General features: G+C 40.7%; 1 protein-coding gene across 1 annotated transcript in view; it reads right to left on the minus strand.

Moving 5' to 3' along the window:
- The window catches only part of TRHDE (thyrotropin releasing hormone degrading enzyme), a 343,309-nt gene that overhangs the window by 309,368 nt on the left and 8,932 nt on the right, over positions 1–25,009 (minus strand). The window contains exon 2 of the mRNA XM_058568845.1: positions 21,478–21,751. Coding sequence (XP_058424828.1) covers positions 21,478–21,751 — 274 coding nt within the window. The remainder of the gene's footprint in view (positions 1–21,477; positions 21,752–25,009) is intronic.

Consider the following 25,009-nt stretch of genomic DNA (forward strand, 5'->3'; position numbering starts at 1 on the left):
CTCAATTTGCCTCTCTCCTCTCTCTCAGAATATTTATGTAACCACAGGATGAGATGACAGACACATGGAACAATAAGACTGATTTCTGCTCATCCACAATGCTATACAACTGCTTACAGAGGAAATACCTCCCTAAAGAGACCAGTGTGCTATGAATTACTTACTATTTAAAAAGTCAGTCATGGACATGGAAAAATATATTCCCTATATTAACAATTTCGTAGAACATCCCTGGTTCAGTTATGTGTATAATCTGACTCAGTGATACTGAGTCAAAGAAAATCTAAGGAAAGACTCTAGATGAGTATAACCGTCTGGGGGATGCACCTAGCTGCGAGGAGCTCATTAGTAACTGGTCTTTTGATTTCAGACAGACTGCTCAGAGACTTCTGAGAGGCTGCTGTTGGACTGTGTTACCTCAAGATTATAAATAAGCTTAACCAGGTATTTCTCTATTTGATTCATAAACTAGCTATTATGGCGAGAGGCCCGTATATTTATACAAACCCAAACCAGATTTTCTATGAATCATACTCTGGTAGGGTCACTGCCACTCCAAAATTTCCTAATATTCATGTATGAGCCCCTGGATTATCGGGCACTATAAACTGAAAATGTTGCCAAATTTACTAAATAACATCAGGCTCTCTGCAGCCACCCCACCTTTGGTAATATTTCCTTCCCCCATTTAGAACAAAGAAAACAAAGTAGAAACTAAATTAAAAATGTATAGTAGTAAAATTCTAATAAAATCTGAAGGATAAAGAGCTATTGACATTCCTATTACCAATAAGGGCCAAATACATTTATATCTAAATCCAAAGAATCTAAAATCTGTAACTAATAGGTTCACTGGGGCTTTTAAGGTAGTATAATTAGATTTTCTCATGGAAAATGCCTGCAGATAGAAGCTGTTTAATATTTTAGCTCTAATATCCACCAATGTGACAATGTGACAACGGTCAAGCTGTAAGCCCTCCGAGATCCCATTTCCTCGCGTATAAAACAAGGACGAGAGCAGCAACATCACATGGCGGCTTGTCACTGCTCCTGGAACACATTTAGTGTTCAAGAAGTGTCCGATGCCCTCACTGTGTTTTAATGATGATAATCTGCGGCAGGGACTGCTAACTGTCCACTAATGTCCAATTTCCTTGTTCTTTAGTTTTAGAACCCCTCAATTTTAGCTCGACACATGGCCTTATGGAATAAAGACTACAATTCCTAATATCCTTTGCACCTTGGTACAGCATGTGAGAAAGTTATGACCAATGAGAATTTTGTTTAAATGCTTAAATGTGTGACTTCTGGGATATGCCTTTAAAAGAAGGGAGCAGAGTCACAAAAGATCATCCCAGATAGAGAAGGATGGGGAGAAAAGCTTTAGTCCATGCTTCTCATTCAGGAGTGTGCACCAGAGCATTTTAATATGCTCTTGAAGCCGAGGCCCCACGTCTGAAGGTTCAGATGCAGCAAGTCTAGAGTAGGCCCCATAAGTGTGAATCTGAAAAACAGTCCCCAGGTGATTCTGATATGCACATGTAGTTTAAGAACCACTGTTGCAGGGCCACCACCAAGTCTCACACACCTAGAGCGTGAAGGTAAATGAACATCAATCAAACAGTACATTGGAAACTCTGCAAACGGAACACTCAGGCTATCCCTAAAACAGCCAAGCAATGCCTGACCCTAGAACATAGTAGAAAAGTTCCTTCTCATTTGTTCTTTCTACATGATGAGCTATTTCTTTTAACTATGAAAAGCTTTGTCTCTTAATCCTTCTGTTTCCCAGCTAGAACCTCAAAGCCTCTGATGATGTATTCTACTTTTCTTCTAATTGCATTTGTGTGCATGTTTATCTGAAGAAGTAAGTAGATATCAGGGCATGAATTGAGTCCTAACGAGCCCTCTGTCACCTCCTGAATACATGCTCCGTGTTGGCTGTTCCCTTCCGGAGGAGTCACCTCCATGTCTTTCATACAGAGTCATCGGCTACCCGGTCATTCTTCTGGAGCAGTGGTTCTAAGTCGGGGTGATTCTGCCAGGACACACTCGACAACATCCAGAGACATTTCCAGTTGTATGACTGGAAGTGCTCCCAGCATCGAGCGGGTAGAGTCCAGGGATGCTGCAAACATCCTACCACGAACAGGACAGCTCCCTACAAGAAAGTTCAATCCAAAATCAACAGCATCCAATCCCAAATCAACAGTTGAAGGGACCCCTTCCCTTATAGATCTATGTTTAGAATGCCCAAAATACACACTGTGTCACGATGGGCAAGTTACGCCATCTCTCCGAGCCTCTGTTTCCTCATATATATATAAAAAATATAAAAAAATACTGTGATAGAAATTTCCTAACACAATTATTATGAAGATTAAATGAGATAATCCATGTAAAGTTGTTAAGTTGGTATCTGACACATAATAAATGATTAATAAAATAGTTATTTTAATTTAAAATAATTTGATGGATGAATGAATGCTCCAATAGTGCAGAAAATCTCCTCTTTTCCATCTTTCAACATATGTGTCCTTTCTCTCCCTGCTCACCTTAAGTCATAGATTGATAGCTAGTAGGAAATAACCTTATTTTTTTATGTACTAACATAGATAACAGACACAGATACCTTTGTGTCACTGGTTTAATCTCCATTGTCTTCAAATACCTTTCTCTCCCTGGTTTCTTCCTGGGAGCAATTCTTCTATAAACCTAAAAGATTCCATCTTCTCACATATGACAGAAGCACAGAGAAACATCCCTCACGCTCATCTCACTTCCCCTAATAATGAGGTTATAAGTCACTTGCACAATGTTGGTAATCACAGGAAAAATAACACTGCAAATTTTTGCAACCCTTTTCACAGTGGCATTATGCTGGGGTGTCGAGATGAACCAGCAGCGCCTCCAGTCGTCCCCTCTCAACAATCCTCCTTGGCCTTTGCAAACCATCTTTTCTAAGCTGCTCCCGCAAAGGCTCCCACCTTACCCTGCTGTGCTCTTCCTCCCCACCCCACGCAGCCTGCTCACTGGTGAGACAGCGACTTACCCTCGTCAGTACAGCTGCCGAGCGCTGAGCACCCTGTGGTGTCCGCACTGCGACGGGCACTACATTGCCATTGTTCCTTTTAAATTTCTCTACAGCGTTCATTACCAGGCATACATCGTTACCCCCATTCTACACAAGAGACTGTGGCTCCAGTTAAGAAATCCGCCCCTAGTAAGTGGTGGAATCCAAAATCCAACCCCGATCCGCCAAATACCACTGCTACTTCCACTGGTCTTCTGTCCTCGGCCTGTGCTTCACTCCTCTGTGGCCTCCTAGAAAACACACATCATTTAAGCGAATGCCTGCACTCTCAACAGAGTCTTTTACGCAGGACTCGCACCCACTCGCTGTTCACACCGCCTCTCCCTGGGGCGAGGGAAGGTAAAAAAGCTGCCTCTACCATGAGCCTCTCTTCCGTTTCCACAGAGGCCCCTCTGATGGAACGTCTCTTTGTCTAATGAATTACTGAAAAAAACTCACAAGAACACTCTCCCGTTCGGGCAAAGTGATCCTGTTTCAACTGATTGTTTTTTCCTCTGTGAAATTCTGAGAGACTCTTCTGCATTAATTCCAGGCAGGTGTAGAGATAACCCAACTTTCAGCCTGACTTGCCATTTAAAAGATTTACATTTCATCAGAGAGACACATACAATAAATTTCCCATATTACAAAAAAGAACTCTGTATTTCTTCATTTTCTTCACTAGCATGACAGGAGCATGTAGGGAGTTGGAAGGGAAGAAAGAAAATGAAATGCCTCGCTCTGGCCAATCCCCCACTCCAACCTAGAACTCGATGGTGAAGAGTGAGCTCAAGTAAGAGAGTAAGGGAAAGAAAGCAAAGAGAGAAACTTCCAGAAGTAAGGGCACAGACCAATGCACCATCCTCTCAGGCAAGCAACCTGAAACTTGGAGGTTTTCTCTGATTCAGTTTTATTCCTTTGTCACCCCAAATCAACGCACTCATCAAGCCCTATTGATTTTTCCTTCAAATGATCTTATATCATCCATGCTGCAGATATTTACTGAGTGACTGTCCTTTGGCAAGGAATTGTGCTATATACCATGGAGTATATAGTTATGCTGTACATATTCCTGTGAGCCGCCCAGGATATATATATACATATGTAACGTATGCATGTGTGTGAGTATACATATGATGTGTGAATGTGTTTTCTCTGGCAACAGTTCTTACCCTCATAGATCTTGCAATCTCATAAGCGAGGAAAGATGTGCAGAAAACAACAAAACAAATTTATTAGGACAGTGATGCAAAGAGAGTTGCGATTAGGGGCGCTTGCGGTTCAAAGAAGGGAAAGCGTGCAGCCGGGCAGGGCTTCGCGGGTGACGTGGCACTACAATCGCCCGAAGGAACAGGTCAGCTCTTCCTCCAGGACAATTCTCCCTTGTTATACCAAGGTTCTTTAAAAAATCAGTTCAGTAACTGAAGCACAGCATTTCATGGAGTTAACGTTTTCAAAAAATGTTTCATTGCCATGTGAAAAAGACACACAGATGGTGTGTTTGCCTTTACCAGGTCTAAATCCCCATCACTCTTGCTCGATCACGACCTTCTGGTGGGCTTTCAAAACTCCAGGCTTTCTCCCCTCCAAATTATTTGGCACACTTCTTCAAGATTAATATTTCTTAAACCTCACTTTTATCATGTCATCCTCTTATTGGGGATCCTTCTTTCTTTCCATTTCCTATCTACATTGGTTTTTCTGACCCCCCACTACCTACGTACTTTCACTTCCTGCAACTTCACGTCCATCTTCCTCGGGATCCAGCCAGTTGACTACAAGCTCAGAAGCTCAGCTGCCAGGGGCTGGCTGCCTGCTCCGCCCTGTGAGCCACGTGAGCCACGTGACCACGGCAAGCAGCTGTTTCCTCTCTCAGGGCCTCATTTTCCTCATCTAGAAAATGGGGATTTTCCTTCCAGCTCTTGCCTCAAAGCATTAAGTGAAGTATTAAATGAAATAATACCTAAAACAGTGCTCGGCAGCCAGCAAGTAATCAATGATATCTATACAGGCACATCTTGTTTTACTGTGCTTTGCAGATACTGGTTTTATACAAATTGAAGGTTGTGGCAACCCTGCATCAAGCAAGTCTATTGGCACCAATTTTCCAACAGCATTTGCTCACTTCATGTCATTGTGCCACATTTTGGTAGTTCTCACAATGTTTCAAAACTTTTTCATTATTATTATATTTGTTATGGTGATCTGTGATCAATGATCTCTGATGTTACTATTGTAATTGTTTTCGGGAGCCGTGAACCACACCCTAATAACACAGCGAACTTAATCCATCAATGTTGTGTGTGTTCTGACTGCTCCACCGACTGGCTGTTCCCCCTTCTCTCTCCCTCTTCTCGGGCCTCCCTGTTCTCTGAGACACAACAATATTGAAATTATGCCAGTTAATAACACTACAATGGCCTCTAAGTGTTCAAGTGAAAGGAAGAGTCGCACATCTCTCGCTTTAAATCAAAAGCTGGAAATGATTAAGCTTAGGGAGAAAGGCATGTCCAAAGCCCAGATAAGCCAAAAGCTAGGCCTCTCATGCCAAACTGTTAGCCAAGTTGTGAATGCAAAGGAAAAGTTCTTGAAGGAAATGAAAAGCGTTACTCCAGTGAACACAAGAATAACAAGAAAGCGAAACAGCCTTATTGCTGATATGGAGAAAGTTTTAGTGGTCTGGATAGAAGATCAAACGAGCCACAACAGTCCCTTAAGCCAAAGCCTAATCCAGAGCAAGACCCTAACTCTGTTAATTCTGTGAAGGCTGAGAGAGGTGAGGAAGCTACAGAAGAAAACTCTGAAGCTAGCAGAGGTTGATTCATGAGATTTATGGAAGGAAGCCATCTCCATAACATAAAAGTGCAAGGTGAAGGAAGCAGCAAGTGCTGATGTAGAAGCTGCAGTAAGTTATCCAGAAGATCTAGCTAAGATAGTTAATGAAGGTGGCTACATTAAACAACAGATTTTCAATGTAGATGAAACAGCCTTATATTGGAAGAAGATGCCATCTATGACTTTCACAGCTAGAGAGGAGAAGTCAGTGCCTGGCTTCAAAACTTCAAAGGACAGGCTGACTCTCTTGTTAGGGGCTAATGCAGCTGGTGACTTTAAGTTGAAGGCAATGCTCAATTACCATTCTGAAAATCCTAGGGTCTTTATGAATTATGCTAAATCTACTGTGCCTGTGCTATAAATGGAACAGAAAAACCTGGATGACAGGACATCTCTTTACAACATGGTTTACTGCATATTTTAAGCCCAATGTTGAGAACTCCTGTTTAGAAAAAAAGATTCCTCTTAGTGACCTTAAACAAATAGACAGCTGGCTATTTCTCCAGCAAAAATGGGTTTATTCAAGATCAGCAAAAAATTACAATTCAGGTTCTGCAACCACGGCGAGTCACATGCAAGTCGCCCACAGTGAGGGAGGAGAAACTCTTTTATAGTGGGGGAGAGGAAGGTGGGAGGGCTATTGTAAACAGAGAGTCCGAGGTGCAGTGGTTCTTCCTTGGCCGAGTGTGGCAGTCTCTCATTGGCTGAGCTTCTTGCTGGTCGAGAAGAGGCAGTCTTTCTTCTTCCTGTTGGGCTCTGCTATCAATGGAGAACATGACAGCTCCCCCTTTTGGCCTCCCAACTCCAATTTAATGAGGTTTCTGGTTATTAATTGGACACTTTTGCACTTGGTCACCCAAGAGCTCTGATGGAGATGTACAACGAGATTAATGTCGTTTTCATGCCTGCTAACACAATGTTCATTCTGCAGCACATGGATCCAGGAGTAATTTCGACTTTCAAGTTTTATTATTTAAAAATACATTTTTTAAGGCTATGTCTGCCATAGATAGTGATTCCTCTGCCATCTGGGCAAAGTAAATCAGAAACCTTCTGGAAAGGATTCACCATTCTAGACGCCATTAAGGACATTCGTGATTCATGGGAAGAGGTCAAAATATTAACATTAACAAAAATTTGGAAGAAGCTGATTCCAACTCTCATGGATGACTGTGAGGGGTTCAAGACTTCAGCGGAGGAAGGAACTGCAGATGTGGTGGAAACAGCAAGAGAACTAGAATTAGAAGTGGAACCTTGGGGCTGGCCCAGTGGCACAAGCGGTTGGGTGTGCGCGCACCACTACGGTGGTAGCCTGGGGTTCGCTGGTTCGGATCCCGGGCGCGCACAGATGCACTGCTTGTCAAGCCATGCTGTGGCGGCGCCCCATATAAAGTGGAGGAAGACGGGCATGGATGTTAGCCCAGGGCCAGTCTTCTTCAGCAAAAAGAGGAGGACTGGCAGATGTTAGCTTACGGCTGATCTTCCTCACAAAAAAATATAATAAGTGGAGCCTGAAAATGTGACCAAACTGCTCATAATAAAACTTTAACGAGTTGCTGCTCATGGATGAGTGGAGAAAGTGGTTTCTTGAGATGGACTCTACTCCTGGTGAAGAATGCTGTGAAGATTGTTGAAATGACAACAAAGGATTTAGAATATTACATAAACTTCATTGATAAAGCAATGGCAGGGTTTGAAAGGATTGACTCCAATCATGAAAGAAGTTCTGTAGATAAAATGCTATCAAACAGCATTGCATGCTACAGAGAAATCCTTCGTGAAAGGAGGAGTCAATGGATATGAAAAACTTCATTATTGTCTTATTTTAGGAAATTGTCACAATCTCCCCAACCTTCAGCAACCACCACCCTGATCAGTCAGCTGCCATCAACATCAAGGCAAGACCCTCCGACAGCAAAAAGATTATGACTCACTGAAGGCCCAGATGATGTAATGTTAGCACTTTTTGGCCATGAAGCATTTTTTTGATTAAGGTATGTATATTTTTTTAGACATAATGCTATTTCACACTTAATAGACTATAGTATAGTATAAACATAACTTTTTTAAGCACTGGGAAACCAAAAGATTTGTGTGACTCACTTTATTGCGATCTTCACTTTATTGCAGTGGTCTGGAACTGAACTCGCAATATCTCCAAGGTGTGCCTATATTTATCTGATGTTTTTGTTTACATGATATACTTTCCCCTTTCTTGATTATGTCATTCTGCTTTTCCTCTTAGAAACTACCCCTCCCCAGATTCCATCTGCTCCTGATAGGTGTGCCAATGAAGGAACCCCGGCATCTACATGGTCCCTGGAGAGGGGCACTCTATCCAGGCAAAACAAATTGCCCTCTCCTGGGAATTTGAGGACTGCAGCTAAAACAATCTGACAACAATGCCCCAAGAAGATTGTTAATTGGTATCTGCTGTCTAGATACTTAAGGCTATCCTTCCAAGACATAATTGGTTAATTCTTCATTTCTGTGAGCTGTCCAGGATCCTATCATTGATTTTCTCTTTTGCTTAAGATTTCCTGAGTTGCTTGCAGATATTTGCAACCAACTAACTGAAACATTAAACTTCTCACTCTGAAGAAAGTCCCATGGTCATCCCTTCCTTGGATACTCTCTTCCTCTCACAAAGAGGCTCTCTAATTTGCCTTCCATCTTCTCATTTCCACCCATCCATCAAGATCTAATACTTTTCAATAATTATCTATGCCCTCATTGATTTCCTTCTCTGTTCTTCTTTGGCATCTAACATACCACTGAATTTACCTTTCCTTTATAAAATAGTGCCTTGTACCATCCAGTGTACGGTAGTGTGTTTATCTTGTCTCACCAACTGGCTCCTAAACCCCTTGGAAACAAAATCTATACTTTACACGTTGGTTTCTTTGCATTATTTGACATGGTGCTAAGCCTGAGAATTCATTGGGTATCTATTAGCTTGCTGATTAAGGTTCATCAGAAAAGTTTAGAATATTCCCTCTCCCTGTCACTCCAAGTCCTACATCTATGTGAATTTCTTATGAACTCTGCCCAGTCTGTTCTCTCTTTGATCTTATTTGTGCCAGAATTTTCCAAATATCTCAGTTCATTACTGAACATAATTGCCCAATATATATTTGTGAAGGGATAAAGAAATTCTTTTCTATGGTTTTGAGAAATATGGTAAGAAGTAAACAATTTTCAGTGCCAAGTGAACAGTACATACAGATAGTGATTGGTTTTAGGCATTCACTAGTTCCTCCCCAGATTAAACCTAATCAGAAACAGCAGCATCTCACAGACCCAGTGAGTTTCCTTTCTGCCATCTGGTGTGAAAAGGAAGTCAAGAAACATTAGTAGGTGGCAGTGGCTAAGGACAGACAGTACTATTAGTACTTGTGAGGTCTTCTTCTACTCTGAATACTCAGCTTTATGTATCCAGCTGAATACAAAGGCCTTACAGGAATAATATTTGATTCTTCAGCAAAGAATTTTCCTCTTTGTTTCCTGCAAGTTTCATCTCCAGAGATATTAATATATTTCAACTAAATATCCTAGTTTGTCTTTCTGAAATTTGACATCAACTCCTATAAGAATCATTTGAATTTGAGTAACATCAACCTTTAGAATATGATTTGTTACATCAATTGTTTTATGTCATGGTCACCTAGAGATTTTTCTATGGACTCTAGCACACTTTGTGTCTGAGACCAGATGCAAGAGTTTGGCTATTTTTTTCCACATCAGCCGCAATCTAAGCAACTCCACTTGTTTGCCATACATCTGCTTACTGCCTGTTCCTTGATCCTCAGGAAAGGTGAGCTAGACTGGCATGGCAGACTTAATCAAACAGGAAAACATATCCTGCTCAGGTAAATAATAGAGAAAAGGACCTGAGAGTGTATTGGCAAAAGTAATGACATTTTGTATCATCCCCACGCTTCTACAGAAAGCTCCTGATATGATCTGAAGCCTCCCAAGTTCAAATCCTTTAATGGTTCCCTCTGCTTAAAGGATAAAATCAAAACTCCTTAACTCATCATACAAATCCCTTCGCTGATCTGTCCCCTGCATAAATCTCCATCCTCATCTCTCACCACTTCCCTCCTCAGTACTACACAGTACTCTACCTCCCTTAAATTACAGAGTTCTTTAAAGTAAAACTCCTAAAGAACTAGAAGGAAAAAGAAAAGAGAAAATCAAAAAATACTAATAATAAATCTGAAGTCAGAGGGAAAGGAAACAGCAAAGAAAGGAAAAGCAAACTCTTTCAGATTATCAGATTATATGCTATTACTTTACTCGAGATATGCCAGGATCATAGCTAAGAGACAACTGGACTGGTGGTCTGTGCTGCAACCACCCAGAATCCTAGCAGGAAGACTGAGGGAAGGAGGGTCACAGCCAGAAGCATCTCCCTCCTCTCAACCAAGAGGGAAATGAACCTGTCTATGCACCATGCAATCCATCACACACATTATCAAGTATAAACATACCACAACCATGAATATCCTACACTGACTGAACTGTTCTGTTCTATAGGTTTGGTTTTACTTTAAGCTATTTCCCTTAGCTTCTATTAGCCTCTTCAATATGTAGACTCTTAAACCTCAGGGCAGTTGATAAATTGTAGATTCTATATCAAAACCCGTTATCATTCATCATTGAATCCACCATCAGACCAGGCCAGCCACCAGGGGATGAAGATTTGCTGAGGCACATTCCATTATTACACCAACATCCCAATATTGGATAGGTCTATAAGCTCCTCCATTAACTAAACTCTGCCTACTCAGTCCTCTCCCTCTCCTACTGTTAACATGTCCCTCTAGTCTACCATCCCACTCGCCATGTGAGTGATCCTTATTATCAAGAGCTCTTCTCCTTTACACAATCCCCTAATTCCCACTACTTCTGCCCACATTCTCATCCTTATTTAGATCTGCTCTCATCCATAGGGCCCGAGAGAGGGGCGAGCACTCTCCCAGCTCTTCCTCTGCTGCTTTTACACTGCTCCTCCATGAAAACACTCTCGTCTTCTTGAGTTCGTGGCCCTCACTAATCCTCGTCCCCATCCAGGCCTCCTGGCGATACTCGCTTTTGAGAGTCTGAACTCTGGCTTACAGCTTTCTTGCCAACATTCTCAAGGATTCCCCTTCAGTGTTGTGGATGTTTGTTCTAATATGGCCTCACAGTTACCCTATCTCTGCTCAATCCAGGACTCTACCTTCAATACCCTGCCTTTATCCAACTTTGCGATAACAGGCTTAAAATTTCTCCAACTCACCCTGAAATCTGAAACCCTCCTGTCTATCACAGACCATCTTTCCACCCTTTTACTTCATCACTCCAGTCCTACTTTTTATTCTCATGGTGATTTCTATTCTTCAACTGTCCCAATCAATCCATTGTTCATGAATATCATTCCCAGTACGGGTTCATTTGCCTCTCTGCCTCTCTGGATACCATGGCCTATGACTTCAACAAAACTTGTATTATCACTCTAGATGTCTTACACTTCCGACTGCTGGCCATGTGTGCCTTGTCAGTCTCCCAAGCTGAATCTCCCACATCTGCTTTCTCTATTCCTAGTCCTAGGTTCTTAAAACTTGCAGAAATTTCCACAGAATGTTGGACATTTCCCCTGCAAAGACAAGCCATTAAGCATCAGGTAGCCCTTGACTACTGTCTGGAAACTTCTTTGCTCTCTTCTTATATAGTCAGCTCTCCTATAATCTACAAATTACTTGCAATAGGCTCTGCATAGATGTATTTTTTTATCCCTTCCCTTAACCAGCACTCTTAAATTAAAACATAGTCTACAATCACTATGCACCCATTTCTTTATGCTACACTCACTCCTTAAGGGAACCTATTGGCTCTCTTCCTACCACGTTAATGAAATTTAAGGAAGTTCATCAATTATATTATTTTTCTTTTTAAGTTCTCAAATTCTTTGATTCCGATAAACTCCTGACCTGGCCACACAGCCTGCTGACAAGAGCGCAGACCTGACTGGGGGACACAGCCTGGCTCAGGCGTATCTCTCACGCAGCAGAGGTGAGTTGGACGCCATAATCCCAAGACAGGCACCCACATGGCAGCAGACCAGCCAGCCAGCCCAAGCCCACCTAGCTGACAAGCCCAGCTGTCGCCAGTCAATCAACAACACTCAGACTCTGCTTTCCCGATAGAGGACAGAGACAACCTCTGGTCTTTCAGTTTACAAGAACCACCCCATGTTTCCTCCTCTGTACTAGATCCTCCAGGGCCTAGACTCTGCACTGGATTCGGTTCCCTGCTTGGCAATGAAACTTTATCCCTCAGTACTCAATTCTCTTTAACAGCTCTTTTCACCTACATCTTCCTACAGAATGCCTTAAAAGTGATGATATCTGTATTGCAACATTTGCTATTAATATTTCAATATCGGTCAAGATTACTTCTCATGAATTTTCTTGCCCCACATGTTAACCTAGCCTAGTCATCCTAACCTGGTGACTTTTCTGAAGGGAGTTTACTCATTTAGATGTCTAGTGGAGTGTCACTGAGGACCTCATATGTTCCACATACTACAGGAACTGCTGGTCTTACAAAGATGAGTTAGATGTGATGCCCTGCCCTCAAAGAGGTCACAGTGTAGCGGAACAAAGAGGCCAGCAAGAAAGGACTATTAACAGTGAGACAATGACCGTGAGAAATGAGCACACAAAGTATTCTGCAAGCAGAGAGGAGGAGGACCAACTCTCCTTGGGGTAGTCAGAAGGCCTCTACTTATATTCCTAAGTAGACTGTAATCCAACTCTTCTGTTACTATTTCTTTTTCTTTCTTTATGGGCCATTATTATATTTGTAATGCAATCTAACCAGAATGTCTGATAACAAAATGATTTCTATTATTAACATGTATTTTTTTTAACCTCTAATATATGCTTAGAGTACATTAACCTACACTCCTCTATTTCTCTTGTTAAAATGAGACCAAAATTTTATTTTCAGTAGGACAGTACACAGAAGAATCCCATGTTTTAAGTCTGTATACGCAATATGCCCACTAGAACCCTGAACATCAGCAGCGGGCATCCCATGTGTGCATGTATGTAGGTGCTTTCCTGGAGGGAGGCATGTACATATACACTGCTACGGCAAATCTTGTGTATCCTTCCTGTTGTAGTCAGTCCACAAAATAAAGCTCAACAATACATTTGGAACACTTGTAGTAGTTTTCTGCCAGGCATCCTAGAAACACCTCTTTTTTGCAACATACTCCCATCCACAGGTAAAGCAGAAGATGCCATGTTTCTATGATGTGACTCCTCACGTGCGCTCTCTAGACACAGTGACCGGAGATGATCCCATGACTCAAGCAAGAGCAACCAACATTCTCCCTGTGAGTTTGGGAATTTATAAAGGTCACTTTCCCTCTTGGGGTCTGCATGGCAATATGCAAAACTTGGGAGCTTTTGGTAGCAATATTCCACCATGTCAATCAAAGAAGAGAGGAAGCATGTCCACAGCAAGAGAGTAAAGCAAAGCAGAAGACGCATTGAAGAGGACCTGAAATAGGATTCCCAAGCTTCTCACAGTGCTCCCAGCTCCAGGCTCATCCCTGACCTGGGATTCCTTGAGATATCCAACTGTCTTTCCAACAAATTTCCCTTTTTGCTTAAGCTCAAATTGAGTTTTGTAACTTGCTAATAAAAGAATGCTGAGTAATAAAACTCTATATAATCAGTTACAATAGGATGAAGAGATCACTTGGCCAGTGTAGGTTGTGCATCCAAGAGATTGGCCAAGGAAAATGAAAACCCTCCTTGGTTGTCATAGCCAATTCAGAATACATAATGAATCTGGAGGATAGAGACTATAGAGCTATTATTACCCTAAACCTTAAAGTCATTCTTGACTCTGTGATCTTCTGCTTCCCCAGCATTACTTTTTCCTATCTTTTGTCCCTCACCAAGTCCTACCAATTCTTCCTTTAAAATGCCTTTCATATCTCTACTACCCTATCCATTTAAATTATAACTACTCTAGACCAGAGTTTCTTAGCTAAATGGACCCCCTGCTTCCAGTCTCCTCATGCACACATAGTTTGCATGCTTTTCTCAGGCAGATTATAAAAATTATACATGTCATGTCTCCTGCCTTTAAACTGCCAGTGGCTCTTATTCTTCTTTTTTTTTTTTTTTTTTGGGTGAGAAAGATCAGCCCTGAACTAACATCCATGCTAAACCTCCTCTTTTTGCCGAGGAAGACTGGCCCTGGGCTAACATCTGTGCCTATCTTCCTCCTCTTTATATGGGACGCCGCCACAGCATGGCCTGACAAGCGGTGCCTCAGTGCTCGCCTGGGATCCAAACCCAGGCCGCCAGCAGCGGAGCGCATGCACTTAACTGCTACACCACGGGGCTGGCCCAGTGGCTCTTATTCTTAACTGAACGAAATCTTAAAATTTAGCCAGGCATCAATCTCTTTCACAATCTAGTGTCCATCTACCTCTCAAACTTACATATCATGTCTCCCTTCTATGACTTCTGAATATCTCATCAATTTAACTGCCACCATCAGAGTGAGTACAATATGTCAGGCACTGTTCGTATGACTTTATATACATAATCTCCTGTAATACTTATACCAACTGTGATGGTTTTCAAATGAGTCTACAAATTCTTTGACACTACTCCCACTGAAAGATGGAGTCTATGTCTTCTCCACTAGAATCTGGGCCAACCTGGGTTTATAACTAACAGAATGCACTGAAAGTGACATTGTTTAACTTCTTAGGCTAGGTCAGAAAGGGTAATACAGCCTCTGCCTTGCTAAAAGGAAGAGAGGAAAAAAAAAAAGATTGTGACTAATATAATCTACATAACCATTTATAGTGGGATGAACAGGCAGCAAAATCTCTCGGTACACTCACTGTTGAAGGCCTGAGTCACCAGCAACAAGTCTGACAACATTAGGACACCATACTGCAAGGAAGCTCAGGCCACAGAGAGACCATCATAAATGGTCCAGCTCAGAGCCCCAACTGAGGGCCCAGACAACAGCCAACATCAAGTAAAGACATTTAGTGAAGATGTCCGTAGATGATTCTGGCCCTCTGCTGTGAAGTCAACCCCTCCCCAGCCATTGAGCATCCACAGCCAAGAAATCACAGAGCAGAGAGGAGTCACTCCCTGTTCTGTACTGCCCACACTCCTGACGCACTGAACCCGTGGTCATAAAAAATGATTGTTTATTGCTAAGTTTCAGATTGGTTTCTAATTCAGCAACATCAACTGGAACCAATTTTGATACCTGGAAGTGGGACAATGCCCTAACAAAAGCCATAAAATATGTGGTATTGGCTTTTGGGACTGGATTATGGGCAAAAGCTGAAAGATCCTTGAGGGGATCCTTGAGCAGAAGCTTTACGGACCTTGAGGAAGCCGTTGGTGAGGGCTTGAAGGATATTAAGGCAAATGTATTGGAAGCTGAAGGAAAGGGACCTTTGTTACGTGGTGGAAGAAAGTTTGGCAACACTGTTGCCTGTAGTACCATGAAAACGAGAAATATAACTATTAAACTATGTTTTCCAGCTGAGAAGATTTCCAGGCGGGACATTGAAAGTGCCAGCTGACTTCTACTCACTGGTCATGAAAAATGCAAAAAAGGACAGATGAGCTAAAGAACAAATTGTCTAGTTTCTAAGCAAAATTTAGAAGAAACAGAAAAGAGCCAGGACTTGCTGTGCTTGAAATTAAAACTCTTTATCCTTCCCAGCCTCTCCAGATGGCAAAAGATTCTCAAAGTAAGAAACAGCCTCAGGAAAATAAAAATCCAGGTCACCATCAGGAAAACATGGTTTAAAGATGAAGCCAAGGATGTGACTTCAGAAACTTGTAAGACTTCACAAACTCTTAAAGTGATGCCCCATAGACCTTTTCAAAAAGACAAACAGTTCTCTGAGGATCTTAAGGGCATGCCTCAGAGACCCTCTCTTAAATAATAGAGCATCAAATAATGGTAAGGGCAAAAGCCTCAAGGTAGACAAAGGTTCATCTCAAAGAGACCTGTAAGTATAGTTTTGTATAATGGGAGGATATAACTTGATACATAAAAAGCCAACAGTCTTTTACTTAATTATACCTATTTGGACTCGAAGCAACAGAGACAACAGAAAACAAAAACAGGCTTTTGAAACCTCCAACTTTTTACTGATAGGAAGCAAGCTGAGAAGGCTATTCAATTACAAACATGAACTACTTTCCAATCGGAAAAGAAAAGATGCCTTAGAAGGCAAAACTAAGAGCCCAAAGGGGGCCAAGCACTAGGAAGAACAAGTCACAGGGAGCAGCACGGAACCATACTTAAGGAACTACCACTATGTTGCCAGTTGGATTTCAGAATTGCTATGGGCGAGTCACTGCTGTATCTTCCTATTTTCTCCATTCTTGAATGGAAAGATCTATTGCAATAATTATATTCTCATCTCACCATTGTCTGTTGGGAGGGGAGAGGGGATAGAAAATTTGTCTCTTCCATTAACAGATCTTCAGAGAGAGAGAAACAATGCCCAAGAAACCAAATCCAAGTAGTCTCACCTGCACCTGAACCTAAATTAGATGGTGAGATCCCGGACCTGAAACTTGAGCCTAAAATTGTAAAGGAATGAGACCTATTGGTGAGGATATTTTGTATGTGGGATGAATGTAAATAATTTGTGGCCGGAGAGCAGACTGTGCTGATTTTAAAACAAATCCAATTCTTTGACACTCCCCATTAAGAGGTGGGATCCATGCCCTGTTCTATGAAATCAGGACCCCCTGGGTGACTCACTTGTGACCATCAGTATGCTATAGAAGTGACACTGTGTGACGTCTGAAGATAAGTCAGAAAGGTCACTCAGCGTCCCTCCAGTTCCTCTGGAGCTATGAACTACCACGTCAGAAATCCAACCACTTCGAGGCCATGTGCTTTAAGCAAGCCCAGGCCACATGGAAAGGCCACACGTAAATGCTATGGCCAGCAGCCCCTGCTGACATCCCAGAAGACTGACAGAACAACCACCAGACACATTAGCGAATATGGTCCAGATGATTCTGGCCTCCAACCGTCATGTCAACCCCAATCAAGTCTCCCCAGCTGAGCCTCCGATGTCACTGAGCAGAGACAAAGTATCCCCACTGTGCCCTTCCAAATTCCTGATCCACTGAAACTTTGAGCATAATAAAATGGCTGTTTTATGCCACTAAATTCTGGAGTAGTTTGTTATGCCATGATAGTAACCAGAACAATATTGTAAAGGAAGAATTCATACTTGCAGTTTTCAAATAATAAAACCAGGATAAAGAAAGGTTAATTAATTAACCAAGGTCACAGAGAAGCAAAGCAAAAATTCTAAAACAGACCCATCTAACTCTAAAATCCATGTTTATAACCATAATGCTACACTCTCTCCTACGGATATCCCTATGTCTTTGCCTTTTCTTATTAACTTTTCCCCAACAAGGATTATATGCACATATCATCTGCTTCTCTAAAAGCAAACCATCATTCAGGGTCGTATTAAATCTTATCTCTTCCATGGATCACATGCCCAGATTCCAGCCTTTAGCAGTTTCTCCCTCTTCCTAACTGTCTTGAACTTATTTTCTACAACTTTCATTTGACTATTAGTGAATGCTAGCATCACTAATTCACGATCAGTGAATTCGTTGCTTTTCTGATGCACATTCCTTGGCTACTCTCTTGAATTATGTTCCTAGACAAGGGTTGAAAACACAGAATCTACAGAATCTACCGAATCAAAGCAGGTCATACACAGCAGTGAAGAGGACCAGGGGCAGACGAGCAGGCAGTTACACTGGGAAGCAAATGCCCCACGCGGACGGGTCGGCCGCCACCTGGCTCCAGCACGCCGACGGTCTGCGTGGCACACATCACCTCCCGCCACACTATACGATTATTTGGTTATTGTTACTGTCTCCTCATTAGAAGGTAAGTTTCCTGAGAGCAGGAACTCTGTCTGCTTTGTTCACTGCTGTATCACCAGAGCCTAGAACAATATCTGACGCTCAGTCAATAAATATGCATTGAAGGAATATATGAATGAACAAATATTGCCAAGTGGGAATGTGGGCTCAATGTCACAAGATTTTCCAATTTTTCAAGAAAAGCCAAAAATAAATAATTTCACATGCAATGTCCCAATTTCTAAATGTTGGCAACTAATTAGAAAAATGTTAAGCCATTTTAGGGATGGGTAGACGAAACACGTCTGCAGGCTTGGATTCAATCTGAAAGCCACATTTGCAATCATTGTACTGAAGGATCTTAGACATTTTTATCTTTCTAGTTTCTCAAGACAGTGCCTTACAAAGTGTAGATAACTTGATAAGCAAATAATGATGCTGCTTCAGATATGCACACCTGAGGCTCTGACACAATTCAGCCCTGAGTGTTTAAGATGCTACTCACGTGACTCTCTCACATTCCGAAGGAAACGGCTTCAGCTCCTGCCCCATGACCTCCTGAACTTCACATGACCATCCTACACCCAAGACTCTAAAGCTAAACTTCCACTCCTTCCAGCTGTTAAGAGTGCAGAAATGTCTCCCATGTGATCCCAGTAATAAAGAGGAAAGGCAGTGAAAAGAAAACAGATTGGATTTCCAAGGGGTGACGGGAGAAGAGAGCCAAGCTTTAAGCCATATTTTCACAGTTGAGAAATAAGGGCTCCTCAATGGCAACTTTGTTTTACTTTTTACTATTCTTAGTATTTTTAGATTCTACAATCTAAAAACTCGTTTCAGTTGACGTTTTGATGTTCTCTAGTAGAATGTTTTATCTTTTCCACATAAAAATTTAGTAGGAATTTTAAAATGTTTACTAATTACTTAGATTCTTAACTCTAATAAAAAGTCACATCTAAATAATTAGAGTATGTCTGGTTTTAAACATGGGTCACTTAGCAACAAGCGTAATTGTGTAGGGCTGAGAACACTTTTAAGATACTTTAAAGACAACATCCTAGGAAAAAATATTTCCAGGGGACCCTATGCTGCTATCTGACCCACAAGTCAGTCATCAACTTCTGAAGACGTGGAAGGAAATGAGATGTCTTGGTGTTCCTTTTCTGTGTACGGTCCAGTGCACAGCTTTAAAATATCCATAGGAGACATCAACAAACATCAGAGGAATTCAACAAATCAGAGGATTATGAGTCTGAAAGAATAAAATGTCTTCTAGCCCTCTATAGCCAGCAGTTAGGACATTATTTTAATGATTATGTAGATGAATCCACTATATGCAGTTCTTCAATAATGGCATTAATTTTGTATGCAGGCAGGTTTTTTTTTAAATAGGTTTCATAGTGATTCAAATTGAAAGTAATAGTGTGAAAAATTTAATTAGCCAAACCTATTTTTCAAAATTTAGGTTATTATAGAGCTATCAACTTCCTACAGAATAAGAATATAGATTTCTATTCACTTCTTTTGTTATGTTTGAGCGCGATGGCCACTGGGTGGGAGAATCATTACCTGAGTGCTCTTATAGACACACAGGTGAGATGGTGGATCAGAGCTCTGAGGGCACGGGGGGGGGGAGGCCCAATGTTGGGGATCCTTATAGACACACAGGTGAGATGATGGATCAGAGCTCTGAGGGCACAGGGGGGAAGCCCAACGTTGGGGATCCTTATAGACACACAGGTGAGATGGTGGATCAGAGCTCTGAGGGCACAGGGGGGAACCCCAATGTTGGGGGATCCTTATACACACACAGGTGAGATGATGGATCAGAGCTCTGAGGGCACAGGGGGGAAGCCCAACATTGGGGATCCTTATAGACACACAGGTGAGATGGTGGATCAGAGCTCCGAGGACACAGGGGGGAACCCCAACGTTGGGGATCCTTATAGACACACAGGTGAGATGGTGGATCAGAGCTCCGAGGGCACAGGGGGGAGCCCAGCGTTGGGGATCCTTATAGACACACAGGTGAGATGGTGGATCAGAGCTCTGAGGGCACAGGGGGGAGCCCAGTGTTGGGGACGGCAGACCAACAGAAGTTTGTCATGTGGCTCCACCACCTGCTTACCTTTATTTTTTTTGTGTGAGGAAAATCAGGCCTGAGCTAACATCTGCCAATCCTCCTCTTTTTAGCTGAGGAAGACTGGCCCTGGGCTAACAAACACGCCCATCTTCCTCCACTTTATATGGGACTCCACCACAGCATGGCTTGACAAGCAGTGCGTCGGTGTGTGCCCGGGATCTGAACTCCGGGCCGCTGCAGTGGAGCGCACACACTTAATCGCTACGCCACGAGGCCGGCCCCTTACTTTTTGACCCTGTGCAAGTTATTTATCTCTTTAAACCTCAATTTACTCAGTTGGAAAAATGGAATCACAATACTTTGCTTTAGGGTTAACATTAAATTAAATTAAAATTAATGCATATTTATTGTGTAAGCCATTGAAATGAGGGGGAAATTGTTAACTCAGCATGGCCTGACCTAGCCTGACTAATGCCATTCAGTAGCTGCAAGAAGTGCCTAGAACACTATGGTGTCACGATGGTAGCTGTCAGAGAGAGTCCAGTTGATTCTGATTATAAGAGACTGTGAACTCTCCAGGGTTCCTATATATCACCCTTCCCTGAGAACATATTTCTATAGACTTGGGTGTTATGGGCTACAAGAAGCTTTACCTCATACAGAAATTCTAGTATACCGGCAGAACTTATGCACAAAAATGTTCACTGAGTATTGTTGTTAATCACTGAAAATCAGAAAAATTAAAATGTTCATCTATAGGAGGATGACAAATTTTGATATACTCATTCAACCATTCTATCCAGATAAACCACAAAAACATAATTTTAAGCAAAAAATAAAATGAAATAAGTTGCAGAATCATATCTATAATGTAAAACCACTTATATAAAATTTTAAAGCCTGGCATGTATTGTTAATAGATACATACATACTTAATAATTGTGTGATATTATGCATGGAAATGGCAAATGCCAGTTTCAGGACAGTGGTCATCTCTAAGGGAAGAGACAAAGCAATAGACTCAGGCAGGTGTACAAAGAGGGCTTCAACTCTGTCCAGTACGTTTTACTCTCTCAAAAATTAAATTAGACTGAGGCAGAGATCATAAAGTGTTCAGATTCTATACACTGGCTAGTAAGTATATGGAGTTTATTATATTATTTCCATATTTTCCGTATATTTGAAATATTTCACAAGAAAAAGAAGCAGCCTTCCCAGTCACATAAATAAAAACAGGTAATTTCCCAAAACAGACAACAGCTATTTCAGAGAAACTCAGGAGATGAAGAGGGACACGGATGGCGGGGGTGGGAGAGGTGGTGCAGGGAGTGAGAGGGCTGGGTATAGAAGAGATGCTCCTCTCTGACTCTCTGAAACCAAGAAGGTAATCCCACCCCTCAAGGGTTAAGGAAAGAATTCAGAAGTATAAGATATGAAGAGGATAGCAATGATTCACTGTTAATCCAGAAATCAGGTTACTTTACAGAGTGTACATTATCCAAAAACATCATTAAGCTTAAAATACTTACTACAACCCCACTCTTGGTGGTAGTTTCTCTGTATGTGAAGTTGCAAATTGCCCAGGCTAAATAATATGTGGACATGAGAGGGGTCTGTGAAAAGTGATCCGTAACCCATCCATCTTCCTCAAACACAGAAGTTTCCACTGGCATATTGGATAAAGATAAATAGGTTGCTTGATGCTTGATGCTGATTTTGAAAGTAGCCTTGTAGATGGGCTCGTCAAAACAAGGAAATGCCTTTCTGGCATGTGTAGGCGAAAACTGAGTAATACCAAGGAATCTGGAAAAAAGAAAATGACATTCTCAATCACATTTGCAGCTTGAGTTAAGTTATGACCACTTTACATGCTTCTGCTGATAAAATATTTTTGCCAAATTGCAATATACTTTTTTTTCTGAACCAAACTTAAGTGCATGAATAACATGAAAGCACAATTCATATATATTTCCCCAACCGTAAAAATTCATCAGGGAAGTTGCTGTCTCAATTAAATTCTCTAAACCCAGAGCAGTGCTTTCTAGATGAAACATTACATTTTACAGAAAAACAACACATTGATATCACATTGGCAAATACTGGAAAATAACGGTTCTCCTTTTCGGTGTGCCTCCCTTTCCTCCCTGAAGCTGTACAACAAGTGAAGACAGTGAAACCAAAGCCCAAAAGCTGTCATCAGATGCAGGTAGGACATAGACCATAACTGGGAAACGTCTGTGCCCTCACATTTCAGCAAGACACAACTTGATTTTTGTTAAGAAAAAGGACTTCGAAACTTGACAAAACTTGGTCTGAATTCTGGCTCCACAACATTCTTACCCATATCATCTTGGGCAATTACTAAATTTCCCTAAGGTGTCGTTGTCCATTGCTTAAAAGGAAATAATGAAGCCTAACTCAAAAAGTATTGTAAGGCTTATGGGGCAAAAAGAGGAGGTAAAAGACCATTACTGTGAACAGATGAACTGCACCCAGCAGGCAGTTAACAAACGGAGGCCAGAGAATAAACGGCAGCCACTGATTCACAATATCTTCAACCCTTCTTGGAGTGCTATAACATGTGTTCATATGGAATAATCCAGAGACCATTGATTTTTACAACTCACAATAAGTATTTATTATATAAATTTTAAATTATATATTATATGTTAATAATAAATATAAATTAATATAATATCTATATAATAAACATGTCAATGTGTGTATATGTATAAATATATACAAAATATATTTAACGTCCTCCAGTTTTCAGATCAAGCTGCAAAGCTGCATCTCACTAAACTCTAACTTAGAAGAAACCTCTACATTCTTTCATGGTTTTTGGTTACAAATGAAAATACTCAAATTAAATACTTTAAGAAGGACACTCTTTTAACTGAAAAAAGAGGTTGTTATTTATGAAAACGTTCATGACAAAAGTTAAACTTTTTGAATAATACTGGTTATGAAACTTGATCTAAGGCAAGGCAGTATCACACCTTTGTGAAACGTGACTGAGTTCTACAGTAATTTCTTGTGAAGGCTCTTTCCCCATACGAAGTTCTGACTCCACCCCTCTCCACCATCCACAGTGCACATGGTTAATCTAACAGGGCGCACTTTCCCCCTGAGCCCGAACTTGGCCTCAAAATTATTCTCAGCACAGTGCTTCAGGCAGCTGCTTCCAATCAACAGAGGCTGACGTGTATATTGAATCGTATTGGCTATCCCTGGCTCAAACCATGAGATGTAAATGTTTTTACCATTTTAAAGTTTTGAAGCTTACATTTATCATTAACAGACTGCATTTTTAAAGCTTAGTTTTGAAATAGAGAAGAATAAAACATTTTTAAGACTAATTGTATACTTACTCTCAGAGAGAGGGTTTTCCAGAGTTATCCTGGAAACAGTACTGGGCTGCTACATACCAGGTTTAGGTAAATCATTTAACTGCCTGAGCCTATTTTTTCATTAGTAGAAGGAAAATAACAATGTTTTCTAGGCCTTTCTTACAAAACAGTCGAGATGATAAAATAAGATGATATATGGGAAAGAAGTTTTAACTATAAATCTTCAGACAAATATAAGGTTAAGGTTGGAAGCAATCTTAGAAACAAATTGTCCAGCTCTTGCAAATTTCTAAAATGAAAAAGTAGTTCCAGTGAGGTTAAATGATGGGTCCAAAGTTACACAGGCTATTAGTGCAAAGCTGGGTCTAGAATTCACATTTTGTGTGTCTGAGTAAAAGGTAATTAGATTTCAAAAACAGTAAAATTAATCTTTAGCCATAATTTATTAACAATGTTTTAACTGTTGGTAACAAAGGCTCTCCTTTCCAAATTTGCCAGCATCGTGGTACTATTTTTCCTTGTTATTTTCTACTGATAGTGATCGTCTTCCTTAATGAAATGTCAGTACCGTTTAGTGAAAATGCAGCCGTTTACAATCTCCTCTTCATGGCTTTGTCTTACATAATGTTCTTGCATCTTATCTTTTAATCTTATTAATTAAAGTGTCTATTGAGCTTGGTATTTCTCTACTGAGGGTATTTAAAAGATACCTATGGGATTTCATATATGAGAAAAAGTGTTTCCTTTTAACTTTCAAAAATCTGAGAACTCCAATTTGTCACTGAGCAAATAAATATTGTCTCCTATGTATGAGTACTTCACAGTATTAGGTACATGGTAGGATTTTTTAAAAAAGATATAACCATTTTTGTCCTTAAGGTCTCTGCAATCTAATTAAAAAGAAAAAATATATGTATACATAAAAAACAACTAATAATACTAGGGAAGAGTTCTACAAGAGTTCAACAGGGAGGTTGTAATGAGAATGTACTAGTCATTAGGTAAAAATCAAAGATGTCTTTGGCATTAAGTAATTAATGGGCAGGAATTTATTAGATGTAGAAGATCTAAATAACTCTGGGCTGATAAGATATTAATAAACCAAATATTTATGCAGAAGAATCACACTGTGCAGTCTCTTTTTGCCTTACATAGTAAGTAAATATGTTAGTAAAGCCAGGAATTTAAATGACTGATTCTTAGGGCTGAAAGGAATTATAAAGAACATGTAGTGACTTTTTCTGCAATTAATATTCTTAATGAATTCATACACACAGTATATATCTATGCGCAGAGGGCCAACATATATTCTGATAATGTCTAAATGAGGAAATACCAATTTCACAGTCTGGCACCTGAGGATGATTGCAATTGAATTTCAATTCAGTATTCAGGAAATCAAAAGAAGTCCCTCGGTAAAGAAGAGCAGTTGGACTAGATTACATTTAAGGCCTTTTCCAAGCTTGAGATCGGATAACCGAACAAAAAATAAGAATAAAATATCCCCTGAATTTGATGAGGTTTTTTTAAAAATAGTAAATTACACTACCACTAAATAGCTTTTTACTACAAACTCTGTAATGCATTTGCTTCTCTTAATCGTTCATTTTTGAGTGTTCAATACTGAGAAGAAAAAGATATATATGCTTCCTTCCCTCAAGGAGTTTATACTCTAATAAAAGAAATTAAACATATACCTAAAGAGGTATCA

Source organism: Diceros bicornis, chromosome 25, assembly GCF_020826845.1.
Source record: "Diceros bicornis minor isolate mBicDic1 chromosome 25, mDicBic1.mat.cur, whole genome shotgun sequence".
NCBI lineage: Eukaryota > Metazoa > Chordata > Mammalia > Perissodactyla > Rhinocerotidae > Diceros > Diceros bicornis.